Source organism: Lethenteron reissneri, chromosome 16, assembly GCF_015708825.2.
Source record: "Lethenteron reissneri isolate LAM-NWPU_2019-01 chromosome 16, ASM1570882v1, whole genome shotgun sequence".
NCBI classification, from domain to species: Eukaryota; Metazoa; Chordata; class Hyperoartia; order Petromyzontiformes; family Petromyzontidae; genus Lethenteron; species Lethenteron reissneri.
The window spans coordinates 15,723,372-15,739,895 of record NC_083794.1 but is presented as its reverse complement, the minus strand read 5'-3'; the positions used below and the strand labels follow the sequence as shown (position 1 = coordinate 15,739,895).

Sequence of the window (16,524 nt, the reverse complement as noted above, 5' to 3'; positions counted from 1 at the left end):
CGAGTCTCACAATCCCGGTGATCTTGGATTGTTTTTTTTAATCTATCATCATTGAATCATTCATTATCCATCCATTATAATTCACAATCGTCATATATGTATAAATGATTTAAACTCTTTTGCACCGTACGTAACCAACCGTGCTAATACATCAATCACTCATCTACCCATCCATAATTATCCACCAATCACCACATATCCATTCATCGCAAATAAATTGCCATAGATCATCATCAAATCATAAAGTGTCATCCACCATCATCATCCGTCACTCGTCTCCCCGTGCCGTCGTTCCCTGCAGGATGCGAGTGGCTGGATGGGAGGAGCAGGCGGGCAAGCGCAGTGGGCGCGGTGAGCCCGCTCACCTTGGCGCACGAGGGTCTCAGGTGAGCGCGGAGAGGGGGAGGGAGGAGGAGTAGGAGGAGGAAGCGAGAGGGAGTGTTCAGAGAGGGAGAGAGAGGCGGGTCCTGCTCCTTTGTGCTCAAAGTCATCGCCATCGCCTGGATTACTTCGCGAAAGCGCCGTGCTCTCTCGCTCTCCAGGGAGAGGAGAAGGTAGAGGGAGGGGATAGGAGAGAGGAGAAGGGAGAGGAGGGATAGCGTCCCTCGGTGTCACGATGAGCCAGCTCGCGAGCAAGTTGCGCACACTGGCGCAGAGACGAGAGGTGAGTGGGTGGCTCGTAGCGACTCACTCCGACCATACACTCACTCGTAGCGACTCACTCCGACTATACAGACTCATAGCGACTCACTCCGACTATAACACAACGATGCTCTGTGTAGCCTTAACAAACTTTTTTGGAGCAATTGCTGTCAGCAAGCGCATATGAAGGTCGGCACAGCACACAAGGGGTGGCTTTGTTTCCTCCGTGGGGATGTTTACACACCGCACCAGGTAGTCGCGTGAGGCTGAGTCGACTTAGAGGAGGTCCAGGACCGGTTCAGATAATCGTCACTGGTGTGGACCGTGAGCGGGAGTCGAACTCGGTTCGCCGGGTTCGTAGCGCAGCGTGGCGCTCACCGTTACTCTACCGCGCCTCGTTAATGCCTACACACATCCGCATACACACACACACAGACATACACACACACCAACTTACACACATCCATACACAGGCCGACTCACGCAAACTTGTACGCAGACATCACACGCAGGCACGCACACTCACGCGTACGTATCCACACTCCGACTTGCGCACTCACGCAGACACGCACACACAGACACTCACATACACACAGACACGCACACACACACACAGACACTCACATACACACAGACACGAACACACACACACAGACACTCACATACACACAGACACGAACACACACACAGACACTCACATACACACAGACACGCACACACACACACAGACACGCACACACACACAGACACTCACATACACACAGACACGCACACACACACAGACACGCACACACACACAGACACTCACATACACACAGACACGCACACACACACAGACACTCACATACACACAGACACGCACACACACACACAGACACGCACACACACACAGACACTCGCATACACACAGACACGAACGCACACACACAGACACGCACACACACACAGACACTCGCATACACACAGACACGCACACACACACTCACATACACACAGACACGAACACACACAAACACAGACACGCACACACACACAGACACTCGCATACACACAGACACGCACACACACACACAGACACGAACGCACACACACACAGACACGCACAGAGACACGCACGCACACACACAGACACACACAGACACGCGCACACACACACGCACACACACACACGCACACACAGACACGCGGGCGTGCACACAGGGCGCTTTAACGTATCCGCCTCGGGACATTCCCGTGAATGTGATTCAAATGTACACGCGCGTAAGCATCTGTGTGTGCAGTCCATCTCATCTCCATCTCATCATCTCCGGAGCCGCGTGACGATGGCAGCCTCGTCACGTGGTGCGCGCCCGTGTACAGTGCCGCTCACTTTACCTGCGAGTCCGGCTCTCACCTGTGTCTGAGCCTGTGAGCGTGAACCTGTGTCTCACGTCGTGTCCCTCACCTGACTATCACCTGTGTCTCACGTCGTGTCCCTCACCTGACTATCACCTGTGTCACACGTCGTGTCCCTCACCCGTGTCTCACCTGTGTCTAAACCCCACCTGTCTCTAAACCCCACCTGTCTCTATACCTAACCTGTGTATCTGAACCTATGTCTGAACCTCGCTTTTATTACCTTTCTCTCAGCTGTATCATTCCTGTGTCTGATTCTCACTTTTGTCTCACCTGTGTATCTCACCTGTCTGTCCGAATCTCTCGGTCTCACCTGCGCTTCTAATCTGTGTCTAACATGTGTATCTGAATCTCACCTGTGTATCTCACCTGTGTCTAAAACTCATCCGTATTTTATCCACGTCTCTCACCTGTATATCACCTATGTATCTCAACCTCAGCTGTGTATTTCATCTGTAAGGCTGAGCCTCACACGCTCACACGCATAGCAATGCATATTATATGTGCACGTATGCATCCGCTAGAGGCGTTAGTCGAATCTTCAATCATCATCGGACATGATCTATCGGCCGTTGGATCAAGACTTCCCCAAGCCTGAGCGAATGGGGGATGGGGGAAGTAGCTGGTGAGAGTTAATGAATACACCTTGATTAAGGATTAAGAGTCGGTGGTTTCCTGCTCAAGCGAGCGTGGGGGCGTTGCTCGCTTTGCTACAGCCTGGAGCCGGTAGTGGAAATTCCACATTCCTATGGCGGGGGCGGGCTAAGAAGCAGCACACCTTTTCGAGAGGAGAGTTAGGAGAGTCGAGTGAGGAGAGTCGAGTGAAGAAGAGAGGGGAGAGGCAGGAGAGCGCGTGGAGGGGAGTGCTGAGATGAGAGCTTAGAGCGAGGCATGGAGGGAGGATCTGGAGGGCTGAGTGAGATGTTGAAGTTGGACCGGGATCGTACCGGGAGCCGTGGTGAGTGTTGGGGTTCGTGGGGGGTGGAGCCGGTGACAGCGGCTGAGATTTCATCATCGCTCAGCGATGGGTCACTCTGCTGGTGTCTGCATTCCTCTGCGACTTCCCACGTCTAGCATAGTGACATATAAACACGGTGGCACGCGGCCGTGGACAAAGCGAGATAAGAGTGTATTCCCTCTTTAACCTTCACGGCCCCGTTTCCGTGTTTACCGATCTGCACCATCCTTCGTCAATCGCACAATGTCCTTAAAATGAAAAGCAATAAATACGCGACGTTTCGGGCAACGGCCCTGCTAACGAGCACACTAAACCATATCTTCGAGTGGTATGAAGGCTATTGTTCCACATGTGCTATGAAGGCCCATTTCCCGAAACGTCTTATAAATATACGGATTCAGGAACCTTCCTTCCAAAAAACAAAGATCCCCCGTATAGCCTTTAACAAACTCACGGGCCAAGTGCCGTTAGCGAGCGAGCACCGATATCAAGGACGGCACGGCGGCACACGAGTGGGTGGCGTGGCAACACCGCGCCCGGCCGCCTTTGTCTCTCCGGTGATGATTGATGTCGACTTAGGGAAGGCCTAGGACGGGTTCAGATATTTGCTGTCACCGTTACAGTTGTTGTTACTGCCGTGCGTGCGAATCGTTCTCTGTTCGCCGTGTTTGCAGCACAGTGCCCTAACCACTGCGCCACCGCTCCTCGTGTCCCCGCGCGCACAGCTCTCCCGAGCCCCGAGTCCCATCGGCACGTCGGAGACCCCGGGCAGACCCCCGCTCGCCGCCCCCTCCGCTCCGAGCCCGGGGGGTGACCCCGAACAGCAGGGAGAGGCGGGCGGTGGCGTGAAGCGTTTCGAGGTCCTCTATGTGGGGCGCCTCGCAGTGGGGGGCAAATTGGGCCCCCCCTCGCTTGTCGACGACAGCATCACGGCGCTGCACTGGCGCTACGGCGCTGAAGGGGACAGCTCCCCGGAGGAGCCCTGCGAGCCCGGTCGAGACCCCTTCGAAGCCGACCCCCCCGACCCCGCGGGGAGCCCGGGCGGGCCCCGTGGCGGGCAGAGTGCGGGGTCCAGGAGGAGCAAGCTGGACATGCAGAGGGACCGCACGATGCTATTCCAGGTGCGCGCCTTTACCTTTAGCTGCGTGTGTTGTTTTATATTTTTTATATATTGGCGCGTTCCCACTCGGGCTGAATTGTGTGTTTTGGTCGCTCTGCCAGTCACGTGGTTGGAACCGTTGGGAACAACGTGTTTCTACTCATCCCATCAAGCAAAACTCTGCGCCGGTTTCGACATTCAGTTCTAGATTTGAAGCTTTCATGACTGCAATGATTCATATTCTTAGGTTTTTTCGGTAAAGTCACGTAGGTAAAAAAATAATAATAAAAATATAAAAAATTATAATAGAAATAAAATAATAAATCACGACGTTTCGGAGGCAACACAAGTTTCCGTCATCAGTAAATTTTGCTGTGACGGTCCCACCTGATGATGGAGACTTGTGTTGCCTCCGAAACGTCGTGATTTATTATGTTATTTCTATTATTATTTATTTTATTTTATTTTTTATTTTTATTTTTTACCTACGTGACTTTATCGACATTCAGTCTCTCGTCAGCAGCCGAGTGAGGCTTACTTGGACCCATGCTGGTGAACCGCCGATCTTACCCGGCAAGGAGGAGCCCAGAGAGTAAAGAGAGGAAGTATTCTTGCCTCGTTTTGCTTGAGCTTGCCTGTCTGGAATCAGTGCTGCTGACATTGTGCATGTCCATAGGGAAGGCCGTGCGGCTGATGGGGATGTGTAAGGGTTTCAGGTGAGGGGGGGGGGGGGTGAGGAGGAGGTGAGGTTGGGGTGGGTGGGTGGGTGGGTGGGGGGGACACGTGACCGTGAGATTTCAGGGAGGCATCCTCGTGGGAAATTGCGGTGATTGAGCCACGGGCCACGAGCCAGCATCTCGATGTCTCGAGGGAGTGAATCTGACCACTCGCATACACAGTGTGAGTGAGTGGGTGATGGGGTGAGTGGGTGATGGGGTGAGTGGGTGATTATACGAGTGGGCGATAGGGCGAGCGGGTGATGGGATGCGTGCGTGATGCTATGAGCGGATGAGAGTGATGTTATGAGTGGGTAGTTTGAGTGAGTGCCAGTACGAGTGTTGATGGGGTTAGTGAGCGATTTGGGTGAGTGAATGGTGTGGTGAGTGGGTAATGTTGTAAATGGGTGATAATGTGAGTGATTGGGTGGGTAACATTGTGTGTGTGTTTGGAAGGGAAGAGTGTGTGAGCGATGTTGTGAGCGAGTGATCGAGTGGCCACGTGCACCTCGTCCCCAGGTGGGTGAGGCGTACGTCACTCTGGTGAGTCCCGACTGCAAGGGCGTGGTGCTGGAGAGGTCTTTCCAAGACATCTCCTACTGCTCGCGGGTCAGGAGCCACACACGTGCACACACCACACACACACACCACACACGCACACCGCACACACACCACACACACGTACACCACACACATCCACACCACACACACGTGCACCACACACACGTGCACCACACACACGTACACCACACACACGTACACCACACACACGTACACCACACACACACACCACACACACACCACACACACCACACACACCCCTACATGAACATCCCCTTACCCAAGCCACCACTATACAGGTCACGTGATCACGCTGGCCATTATGAACCGCGGTTTACACCACCAATCAACTTGGCAGGCTCAGCCGGGGGAATGCCGCTCACTTGGCCCCCCCCCCTTTTTATTACCCCCCCGCCCCCCTCCCCCCCTCAGGGCCTCTCCAGGACCGACCACTTCGGCTTCATCTGCAGGGAGGCGGCCGACTCGGGGCCCGCCAGCACGCACATCTGCTACGTGTTCCAGTGTACGGACACGTCACTGGTCAGCCAGCCCCCCCGCTTCCAAACATTCAAAGCCCCCATATCAACCCCCCCCCCCCAGCTGTACGTGTGTGTGCTTGTAACCAATTATTGGTATTGGTGTGTGTGTGTGGAGCAGCGGTTAGCACACTGCGCTACGAACCCGGCAATTCGGGTTCGATTCCCTCTGTAAACACCAGTGAAGATTATCTCAATCGGTCCTGGGCATCCCCAAGGTCAACTCGGCCTCAAATAAATACCTGGTGCGGTGTGTAAGCATCGTCACTGGAGAGACAAAGGCGGCCGGGCGTAGTAGCCTGCCGGCCTTCATAGGTGGTCGCTAACCACCCTTGCCCCAACAGTTTGTGAAGGCTAGAAGGGGGATCTTTGTTCGTGTCTTTGTTATGAGGGTCTCCCCTAGGTCGACTCCGCATTAAATCAGTAACGAGCGCGTTGTGTAAAACATCAGCCCCGGGAGAGATGGAGGTGCCCAGGTGTGGTGGCTGGTCAGCGACTGGAAAAGTTACAAAGTCCTAACCCCCCACACCACGTGACTTCCCAGAACCCCCACGAGAGTCGTGCCGGCCTCGAGTGCTGCTCGCTAACAGCACTTGCCCCAACAGTCTCTTGGGGCCTCCGGGGGGTGGTCTTTGTATGTATGAATGTCTTTGTACGTGGGTCTCCCCTAGGTCGGCTCAGCTTTACATATATGAATACCTGCTGCGGTGTGCAAACAGCAGGGAGACAAAGGTGGTACTGGTCACCCACCCCCACGTGTGCCCTTACCACGCTGAAGATGTCCTCACTAACAGTAGTTGGCCAAGCAGTCTGTTACCCTTGACTCGCCACGTGTTATTCTTATCCTTTGATGGAGCGGTGCGGATGCGATTTGTCTCTACGGGGGGGGGGGCTTGGTGGGGGGGGGCTTGGTGGGGGGGGCTTGGTGGGGAGGGGCGTGGGCATTTGTTTGTGATGCGGGAATTTGTTTGTGATGCATACCTGCGTGCGTGCGCTCATTCCCCCTGATGAATGGGCAGGGGGCCGTCCCATCCCTCCTCGGCCGTAAGATTCACTAAAGAGAGGCGGCGAGCGCGAGTGAGTCATCCACCCAGCGGGTGGCATGGGGGAGAGGTTTGGGCTGGAGTAGTAGTGGGGGCGGGGGTGGAGTAGTAGTGGGGGGTAGTGGGGGGGGTTGCGCAGCCCCAACCAAACAGAGCAAACCGGTTCCGTGCGCGTCCGCCAGTCTGTGCGCCTGCTTGGCCCTCGCCTCCCGCCCGCGCTGCGACGTCTCGGGGCGCTGATCGCGACTTGGGCGCGAGTGGCGACTCGGCAGCGGCGCGTTTCGCCTCCTCGCGTCCACCCCCCCTCCCCCCTAGTGACCCCCCCACCCCGAACCCACCCCGAACTTGCACTCCGCCTACGCTCCAACCGCATCCTGCCCCCAGCCCGGGTTCGACACCAGGATGAATGTAAGTGGCAACTGCGCGCGGCTTGGCACCGCCGCCGCCTCTCCTGTGTTGCTCGACTTGCAGCTGCTCTACGTCGTGTTTTCGAGTTGTACCCCCCCCCCCACCCCCCACGTGTTTGGTCGGCACGATGTCCTAGTTCTCGCTCGTACTGGCGGAGAGGTTGTTCGGCATCCTCCGGTGCTTAATAATAAATAGGTGTATATTAAATTTAATGAAAACTAAACATTTGCTGCTGATGCTACCTGGGTAATGATACAAACGCATAATTGACAAACACAACGCATCGGTCAATAACACCGGCCCAATATGAAACCTCGGATACGATATAAGTGCTACGAAGTAGGGCCATTGCCTGAAACGTCGCCTATTATATATCCTCTTAAAGTCGTCACACAGTGTTGTTGCTGACGATTGCCTTGAGTCGTGGAAAGAGAATGGCTGGGACTGGCTCCAGGTCAGGAGGACTGTAATCTCCATCCCAGGTTTTCCTAGCCGAGAAATCCATGCGGTCGTTTAGCGGCAGAACTGGTCCGGTGACATCCCTGCAAGTTCTCGCCGCGTGATCAGCGGCAACGTCGCCTCTGCTTGCCCATTGTGCTCCCGCCTCGTGGCGTCCGCCCTTGGCAATTACGAAACCCCGGAGCGGAGTTCAACGTCCAGCCTGACCTGGCTCCACTCGTCCATTAAAATTCAATGTTCAGCAGATTGCTCGCTTGCCGATGCTTGCCGAGCTGCTGCATTGGCAGTGGTGTACGAGCACACTTCACAACAACAGCACAATTGTGTGTGTGGCCTTAGAAGGGAAACAACATGTAATACGCGACGCTGCGGGCTATTGAAGGTTGTCCGGAATTTAACACGTTTTTCCACGGAAACGGGTTTGTGTGTGATTCGGTTAAGTGGAACCCCCGTGTGGCCCCTGGTTCTTTGTAGGTTACTCTTTGGTTCTTTCGGTAAAGTCACGTAGAACGAGAAAAAAATAAATTAAATGCTAGCATACGACGTTTCGATTGCAAACAAGCAATCATCGTCAGGTATAAATGAAATAGAAAACAAACCTAGTACACTTAGAAATGTAATGTAATACAACACAGAGTCGGCTAACGTAACAGTCAACACACTATCTGGTTGATTACGTTCTTCCTGAAAATGCTAAATTTGAACGTTCAAGAATGCTAAATTTGCAATCGAAACGTCGTATGCTAGTATTTAATTTATTATTTCCTTTTTATACGTGACTTTACCGAAAGAACCAAAGAGTAATGCCTGCAGTCACGAAAGCTCCAAATTGAGTTTCTCTGTCGGTTACAAAGTCTCTCCGCTTGTGACCAAATCTCGTTGAGCTCAGGAGGTTCGAGTCTGGGTAGTGATGGATGGGCCACGAACAGTGCCCGAGCAGCCATTCTCAAAGCACTCGACACACTCGTCAACAACGACAACACCGCCGCGTGTGTGGCCTTAAAAGGAAGAAACACATAATAGACGACGTTTTGGGCAATTACCCTTATTAATGTGCTATGAAGAAGAGCCATTGCTCGAAACGTCGCTGTGGGGCCTTGGTGCACCACTACCAACGCAGCAGCAGCACCACCAAGTGTTTTGTTCAGCAGGTGCTGTGGGCGTCTTGGGGGCTAGGTAGTGGGCAGCAGAGGGCAGTGCTACAACAGCAACATGACGAGTTGGTTGTCTTGCGCGGTACTGCTCCGCTCGCAGTCTTCGCCCACCGGCACTGACTGGCGAGCGAGCCGGGCGAGCGTTGCGAGGTTCCTCTTCCTCTCACTCCGCGTCGGAGGATCGGCAGCAGCAGCGCACGCACGGACGCCTGCGCCCCCGAACAGATGTCACGCGCGGCGTTTCAAGTCACTCATTCATGCGCTGACCTTTACCCAAGCGAGGAGGGCCTTTGAGAGTCCTCGTGTGTTTACTCCAGCCCAGTGGGGGGGGGGGGGGGGGGGGGGCTGTGTTACGCGCGTGCTCGTGGGTTTTCGGGTTGGAAGCGACACTGCGTACTCATTGGCTCGGGTACGCGGGGTGGGGGGGGGTAACGTAGTAGGTCCACGTGACAGCAGAGGGATCGCGCTTGGGTAGAGAGACCTGTGCCTGGATCATCTCCTCTTGCTTGTGTGCTGCCACCAGAGTCACGTGTCTATCCGGTACTCGGCACATGGTGACGATGAGTTGGTCCCATCTGAGCCCTGCAGAGGTCCTCCGAGGTGCACAGCTCCATACTAATGATGTGGTGATGATGAAGACCACGATGATGAAGTGCTCGCTCACAGAACTTGCCCAAGAATGTTGAAGGCTTTCTGGAGGATGTGGAGTGGAGTTTCCTTCGTGTAGTAGGGGGGGGCGGTAGCGTAGCGGTTAGCGCGCTGCGCTACAAACCCGGCCACCCGAGTTCGATTCCCACCTACGGCCAATATCGGGTGACGAATATCTGAACCGGTCCTGGTCTCTCCTAGGTCGACTCAGCCTTGAATGAATATCGGATGCAGTGTGTAAAACATCAGTCCTGGGGAGACAAAGGCGGCTGGAAGGTCACGGTTATTGCCACACCACCCCGTCGTGCAGTTGGTCCGGGCTTCACCGGTGCTCACTAACAGTACTTGCCCCAACAGCCTGCCACAAGGCTATACGGGGGGGAACCTTTGTCACGTCTTTGTGGTGTCGCCCCGCAGGTGGATGAGATCATGATGACGCTGCGGCAGGCCTTCCAATCTGCGGCCGCCACCAAGGTCGCCCGTCGCAGGCCTGGGCCGGAGACGCGGGCAACCACATCCACCCGGCCAGCGCACGGTGCGGCACAGGCCGGGAGCCACCCCTACATGCCTGGAGGTGCATGCCAGGCTGGGGCCAGGGGGCCGTCCATAAATGACGTCACGCACCTGGGGGGGGGGTCAGATATTTGTAACGATGTGTGACGAGGGGGGGGGGGGGTTGAGAAATGTGACGTCACATCAAAATGCGCAACTTTAAATAAATGTAGACAACACGTTCTACTTAATTAAATAGACTTTTTAATAAATGTTTATTCCTACAACATCAGAGTGCAGCGGCACATTAAATATGCACTACAATGACAATAGTTTAAAGCGGTTAGAAGCATGTTAAAAAACATTTGGGGAGGGGGGGGCAGAGCTTCGTGACGTCATATTTAAGGGGGGGTCTGACTTTTTGTGACGCCGTGTGACGAGGGTAGGGGGGGTAAAAAATTGTCCAAAATCGCGTGACGTCATTGATGGACGGCCCCCAGGCTGGAGCGGTGGTGGAGCGTAGCTGTTCCACTGCGCGTCGTTTGGTGTAATGTCCGACGTTTCGCTCCAGTCTGTTCATCTGTTGATCTGTCCCTATCCGCGTTTCCGTCACCCCCCCCCCCCCCCCCCAGCCGGTGTCCACGCGAGGAGGGACGACGCTGGTGGGGGGCGAGGCGGGGAGGGCGACGCACGCACGGTGACGTCCGCGCGTCTACGTGCACAGGTGTGGAGAGCGGGTACGCGCGCCACGCCAGGTTGTGAAGTCGTGGGCCGCGTGTGGCCCCGTGGGCCCTTGCTGTCCCCAGCGCTACGTCACATGCTCTGTGCGGCACAGCGAGCGTCGTTCTCGTCGCGCGTTTGGTAAAAACCACCGCTCCTTCCTGCTTCCTGCTGTGTGCAGGAGCCCACGCGGAGCCACATAATCTCGGCCCAGCAGCAGCAGCAGCAAGAGCAGCAGCATCATCAGAGCTCAGGCGGTTTAGGCAAACTGGAATTCCTGAAGAGCAAGGCCTCCAAGGGTCTCGCCACCTCTCTGGAGAACATCTTCTCAGCGCTGGTGAGCGAGTGGGCAGGGGAGAGCCAGTGCAGGGAGGAGAGGGAGTGTTTCTGTATGGACTGGAGAGTGATGCTGCATGGAGTTTAGGGCTGTATGTGTTTGTGTGTGGGGAGCGGTGGTGTAGCGGTTAGCGCTCTGCGCTACGAACCCGGCGACCTGGGCGCGATTCCCGCTCGTGGCCAACGCCAGTGACGATTATCTGAACTGGTCCTGAGCCTCCCCTAGATCGACTCAGCCTCAAATGAGTACCTGGTGCGGTGTGTAAACATCGCCACTAGGGAAACAAAGGCAGTCGGGCGTGGTGCTGGCCACCCACCCCATCATGTACCGTGTCGGCCTTCATAGGTGCTCATTAACAGGACCTACCCCAACAGTCTTTTGCAGGCTATACGGGGGTCTTTGTGTATGCATGTGTGTTCGTGTGTGTGTTCATATGGGGAGCGGTAGTGCAATGGATAGCGTGCGACAAACCCGGCGGTCCGAGTCCGATTCCCACCCGTGGCCCTGCGCGCCACATCGGTGACACATATGTGAACCGGTTCGTGGCCTCCCAGCTCTGTTGATTCATCAGCACTCCTCCTGATGTGGAGTGTAACACACCATCACCGGAGAGACAAAGGCGGCCAGGTGTGGTGCTGGCCATGCACCACCTCGTGTGCCATGCCACCCTTATGGGTGTTCGCTGACAACACTTGCCCTGCAGTCTGTTTGTCTTTGTGTGTGTGAATGGGTGTGTCTCCATGGGGGGGGGGGTGTACGTGTAAGTGTACAAGTGGGTATCGGCCATCGTCATCATCAGCATGCTTTATCCACTACCGGATCGAGGTCTGCCCAAGCGCGTCGCACGCTCCTCACGATCCTGCAACGCGTTAACGATCCACGCGGCCGCTTGCAGAACGAGCCGGTTCCACCACTCCATCTGCACGGTCGACGCCCCCCCCCCCCCCACCGCGATGCATTGCTTCTGTGGGAACAGTGCTGCGCTGATTGCCACTCTTCTTGGTTCTTTCGGTAAAGTCACGTAGAAGGGAAATAATAAAATAATAAAAATAAAACATTCTCAAATAATTCTCACGACGAAACGTCGTTATTATTTTATTATTTCCCTTCTACGTGACTTTACCGAAAGAACCAAGAAGATGAATCCCTGCAGTCACGAAAGCTTGAAATCGAAATCTGATTGCCACTGTCACGTGCAGAGAGAGCGCTCTGACCCGGTCACCCTTCACCACTTTGATTCGTAAACTTTGGTTGGAAGGAGCGGGGGGGGGGGGGGTAGAGTCAAGGATGTAATGCATGGGAAAGAGGAATGGGAGAGGGAAGAGAGAAAGAATGGGGGATGAGAGGGAAAGGGATGGAGAAAGGATAGGAGGAATCGGAGCACGGGGGTCAGGGAGGGAGAGAGGCAGCGTCGGGGTCTCGACGCTGCTGCGGCTGCATGGAGAAGCAGCGGCGTCCATTCTCACGGGGGGTGGCGGGGAGCCGAAGGGGCTCCTGGGCCATGGAGCGAAACGTCTGACATCGTGCCGAACGACACGCGGTACGACCCTTAAACACGCCGGAGAGCTGCGTTGGGGAGTGTTTCCGTGAAGATTCAAGAGTGCGTACATAGTGGAGAGCGTTTGTGTGCTGTGCAGACAGAGTACAGATCAGAGAGTGTTGCTAGTAAGTAATTTTTGTACGCAGTGTGCGTGGTTATTGGAGATTGTTTTTGTGTGTGGAGCACGCGAGTGTTTCTGTACGGATCGATGAGTGCGTACAGAGTGTGGAGTGTTTGGTGGCGGTGTGGAGTGTTTGAAGGGGGGGCGGGGGGATGTGGGCACGAGGCTGTGGCGAGCGTTCCGATTATGTGGCCCTGCTTATCTCGGTTGACCTTTGACCCCGCGCCATTATAATAACGAATGTTTGAAACCGCGCTGTGTGGTTCTTCTCTTGCTCCATTTCAATTTTCACATTTTCCGATCCTTTAAAGGGCACAATCATTTACCTTGCACCAACACAAATAACACATCATCATCTTCCTCCTCTGCTTCAGCCGTGGTCAACACGCTGCTTGATGAAACTGCATCCTACTACTTTAACGATATCTTTTTTTTACTTGAAAACATGTTTATTATGTATTTGTAATGTTTGCCATATTCTTATAGCGTTTATTTAATCGTCATTTCTTAATATAAATGACTATTAATCAGTACTGTCTGCTGCTAATCCACTGCTGGATGAAGGCCTCCCTCTACGTGTGCAATGTGTGTCACTTGGGGGGTTGTTTGACCATACTTCACCACGCCGGTCAGTACCGATTGATTGGTCTAGTGAGGGCGACAGGTCGGTCAAGTTCATAGGGCAGTGCGCTATCCAGCACACGACCACTCCACACCACGTTACAATGTTACGTTAATCCTCACGATTCCATTCATCGATCGGTGCACCATTGTTAGCCTCGGCTAGCATGTTGACGTCTTTAATGAAGACGGGAGAAAGAGGAACGCGTGGATTAGAGAACAAACTGCAGGTTGCTTGCTCGGCAAAGGAAGAGGAGGGGGGTTTGGCAGTGCGGGATGGCTGGCGAGAGAGAGCCACTCGTGAATCACAGACAAAGGTTGGCACCGCAGCCTCGAGGACGTCCTCCACGGGAGATGGAGCGGTGGAATCGGCTTGCGCTTTGAGCCGGATGAATCGTTCACTTGGCAGGATTGCTGAGAGAATGGCGACAACTTGGGGGGTGGGGGGGCCTTCATCCAGCAGTGGGTAGATCTTTCTTCTTGTTTCTTTCGGTAAAGTCACGTAGAAGGGAAGTAATAAAAATAATAAAAATAAAACATAATAAAACAATTCTCACGACGTTTCGGCTACAACGCAAGCAGCCGTCTTCAGGTGAAGAATGAGACACTACCAAACTAGGAGCTTATATATAAGCTGCATTGGGGGTTGAAGAGCGCCTTAACAAAAAGAATGTGCATGTGAAGAGGAATTTAGCATATTCATGGAAAATGCGTAGGCGTTGGGCGGGGGGGTGTCAAAGTCATATTATGCCCATGCATTATGCAGGATCAGCAGCAACCAAGGGGGGTGCAGGGATTAGCAGTAACAAAGGAAAGGAATGTTAATGATATGTAGCTGCAGTTACTCAACAACCACGTAGAAAACTAAAGTATAAACTACATAAAAAACTAAAGTATAAACTGCATCGCACCATCAGTATACTTACTATACTCTATAATAAGCTGAGTTACTAACAGCAAGTAATACATTACAATTCTACCTCGTAAAAATTCTATGATATGCTTCCATCCTAAACCTTATTCTCTTATATCACACGAGCATATACCGTACTATATACTGCCATAGATAAACCCAACATTAAATTATTACTGTATTGCTGTAACCAACCTATATCTTATACATTTAATATAACACTATGTATTATTCTACACACCCTAATGTGTATCGAAATGGTTTATTACGTCCTTCCAATGATTGCTGAGCCAGAATCCATCTTCTCGGTAAAATTGTCTCTGTGTTTGTATATGTGGATCGCCTCATGAACGAATCTCTCATGATAGCCAGATGGCTTGCAGAGAACCTCTGGTCTTGGAGAAGTCGATATCATGTGAGCCCACTGAGTTGTAACAGTGATCTGCCACGGCTGAGGTGTTTGTCCTACCGTGTTTCCGGTCAGCTTTATGTCACGGATGCGGTCCGAGACATGTCGTTTGGTTTCCCAATGTAACTGCTACCACAGAGGCAACTTAGTTGTAGACGCCAGGGTACTGTATGTCTGGAACCACATCTTTTACAGACGGTACCAGATCACGGATTTTATGTACTGTGTTGAACTCGGACCTGGATCTTGTGTTTAATCAGGATTTTAACCGAGAAGATGGATTCTGGCTCAGCAATCATTGGAAGGAAGTAATAAACCATTTCGATACACATTAGGGTGTGTAGAATAATACATAGTGTTATATTAAATGTATAAGATATAGGTTGGTTTACCGCAATACAGTATATAATTTAATGTTGGGTTATCTATGGCAGTATATAGTACGGTATATGCTCGTGTGATATAAGAGACTAAGGTTTAGATGGAAGCATATCATAGAATTTTTCCGAGGTAGAATTGTAATGTATTACTTGCTGTAGTAACTCAGCTTATTATAGAGTATAGTAAGTATACTGATGGTGCGATGCAGTTTATACTTTAGTTTTTTTATGTAGTTTATACTTTAGTTTTCTACGGTGGTTGTTGAGTACTGCAGCTACATATCATTAACATCCTTTCCTTTGTTACTGCTAATCCCTGCAACCCCCTTGGTTGCTGCTGATCCTGCATAATGCATGGGCATAATATGACTTTGACCCCCCCGCCCAACGCCTACGCATTTTCCATGAATATGCTAAATTCCTCTTCACATGCACATTCTTTTTGTTAAGGCGCTCTTCAACCCCCAATGCAGCTTATATATAAGCTCCTAGTTTGGTAGTGTCTCATTCTTCACCTGAAGACGGCTGCTTGCGTTGTAGCCGAAACGTCGTGAGAATTGTTTTATTATGTTTTATTTTTATTATTTTATTACTTCCCTTCTACGTGACTTTACCGAAAGAAACAAGAAGATGAATCCCTGCAGTCACGAAAGCTTTAAATCGAAATTTATGGGTAGATCTTGGCACGCTACAACGACGGCTGCGGCGGTGGTGACGACGACGTTACGGATGAACGCTGTTGTTGTTGCTGTCGTTTTGTCCCTCGGTGCAGGGAGGCGCCAAGCCCAGGAGTGGCTCTGGGAGCGACAGCCTCAGGTCCCGGAGTAACACCTTCACCTCCGACTCCTCCAGGGTGAGTGGGGCGAGGGGGGGGGTCACAGCCCTGTGGGGGGTTCACGGTCTTCAGAGGGGGCGGCGGCAGGGAGAGGGAGAGGTTCGGCGTGGGGGTGGCCAACACACAAGTCGCGTGGTGTGCGGGGGGCTCGAGCTGAAACTTAGTCAAGTGATCTCTGTGCACTACGGCCACTCGGCTGCCGAGCGCAATGCGCAGGCGGTGGAAACTGCACCGGGGCTCCGGGCCACAGAGGCCACAGGGCCGGGCTACTCGGGTTGAATAAAGGTCGTCAATGCTGATATTGGCAGAAATCTCGCGTGGGTGAATAATGGGCATCATTCACGAGGCGACGAATCGTCCCGTGTTCTCCGCAGGAGTCGACATCTCCCCCACCCTCCCCCCTCCACTGCGGCCCCCCCCACGGGGACCCAAGCCGGCGGAGGCTGCGTGCCCCCCACGCCTCCACCTCCTCCAACGACCAGGACAGCAGCGACTCCGACACCCGGAACTGGTGACCCCAAATACCGGCGGGGGGTC

General features: G+C 53.2%; 1 protein-coding gene across 1 annotated transcript; it reads left to right on the top strand.

Moving 5' to 3' along the window:
- Positions 1 to 468: 468 nt before the first annotated feature.
- On the top strand, positions 469 to 16,502 carry LOC133343118 (TBC1 domain family member 4-like). Its single transcript, XM_061552625.1, has 9 exons — positions 469 to 664; positions 3,721 to 4,116; positions 5,330 to 5,419; positions 5,804 to 5,911; positions 10,037 to 10,154; positions 10,744 to 10,835; positions 11,013 to 11,168; positions 15,925 to 16,005; positions 16,362 to 16,502. Exons 1-9 carry the CDS (start codon positions 617 to 619, stop codon positions 16,500 to 16,502), a joined length of 1,230 nt encoding a protein of 409 aa, XP_061408609.1. The 5' UTR covers positions 469 to 616.
- Positions 16,503 to 16,524: the final 22 nt, after the last annotated feature.

What these genes read in the sequence shown, in the direction of transcription:
- LOC133343118 (XM_061552625.1), top strand. Translation starts at nt 617, where the DNA reads ATGAGCCAGCTCGCGAGCAAGTTGCGCACACTGGCGCAGAGACGAGAG. An exon ending in CACTGGCGCAGAGACGAGAG is followed by an intron (nt 665 to 3,720) that starts GTGAGTGGGTGG and finishes CCGCGCGCACAG; the next exon opens with CTCTCCCGAGCCCCGAGTCC. An exon ending in ATCCACCCGGCCAGCGCACG is followed by an intron (nt 10,155 to 10,743) that starts GTGCGGCACAGG and finishes CCCCCCCCCCAG; the next exon opens with CCGGTGTCCACGCGAGGAGG.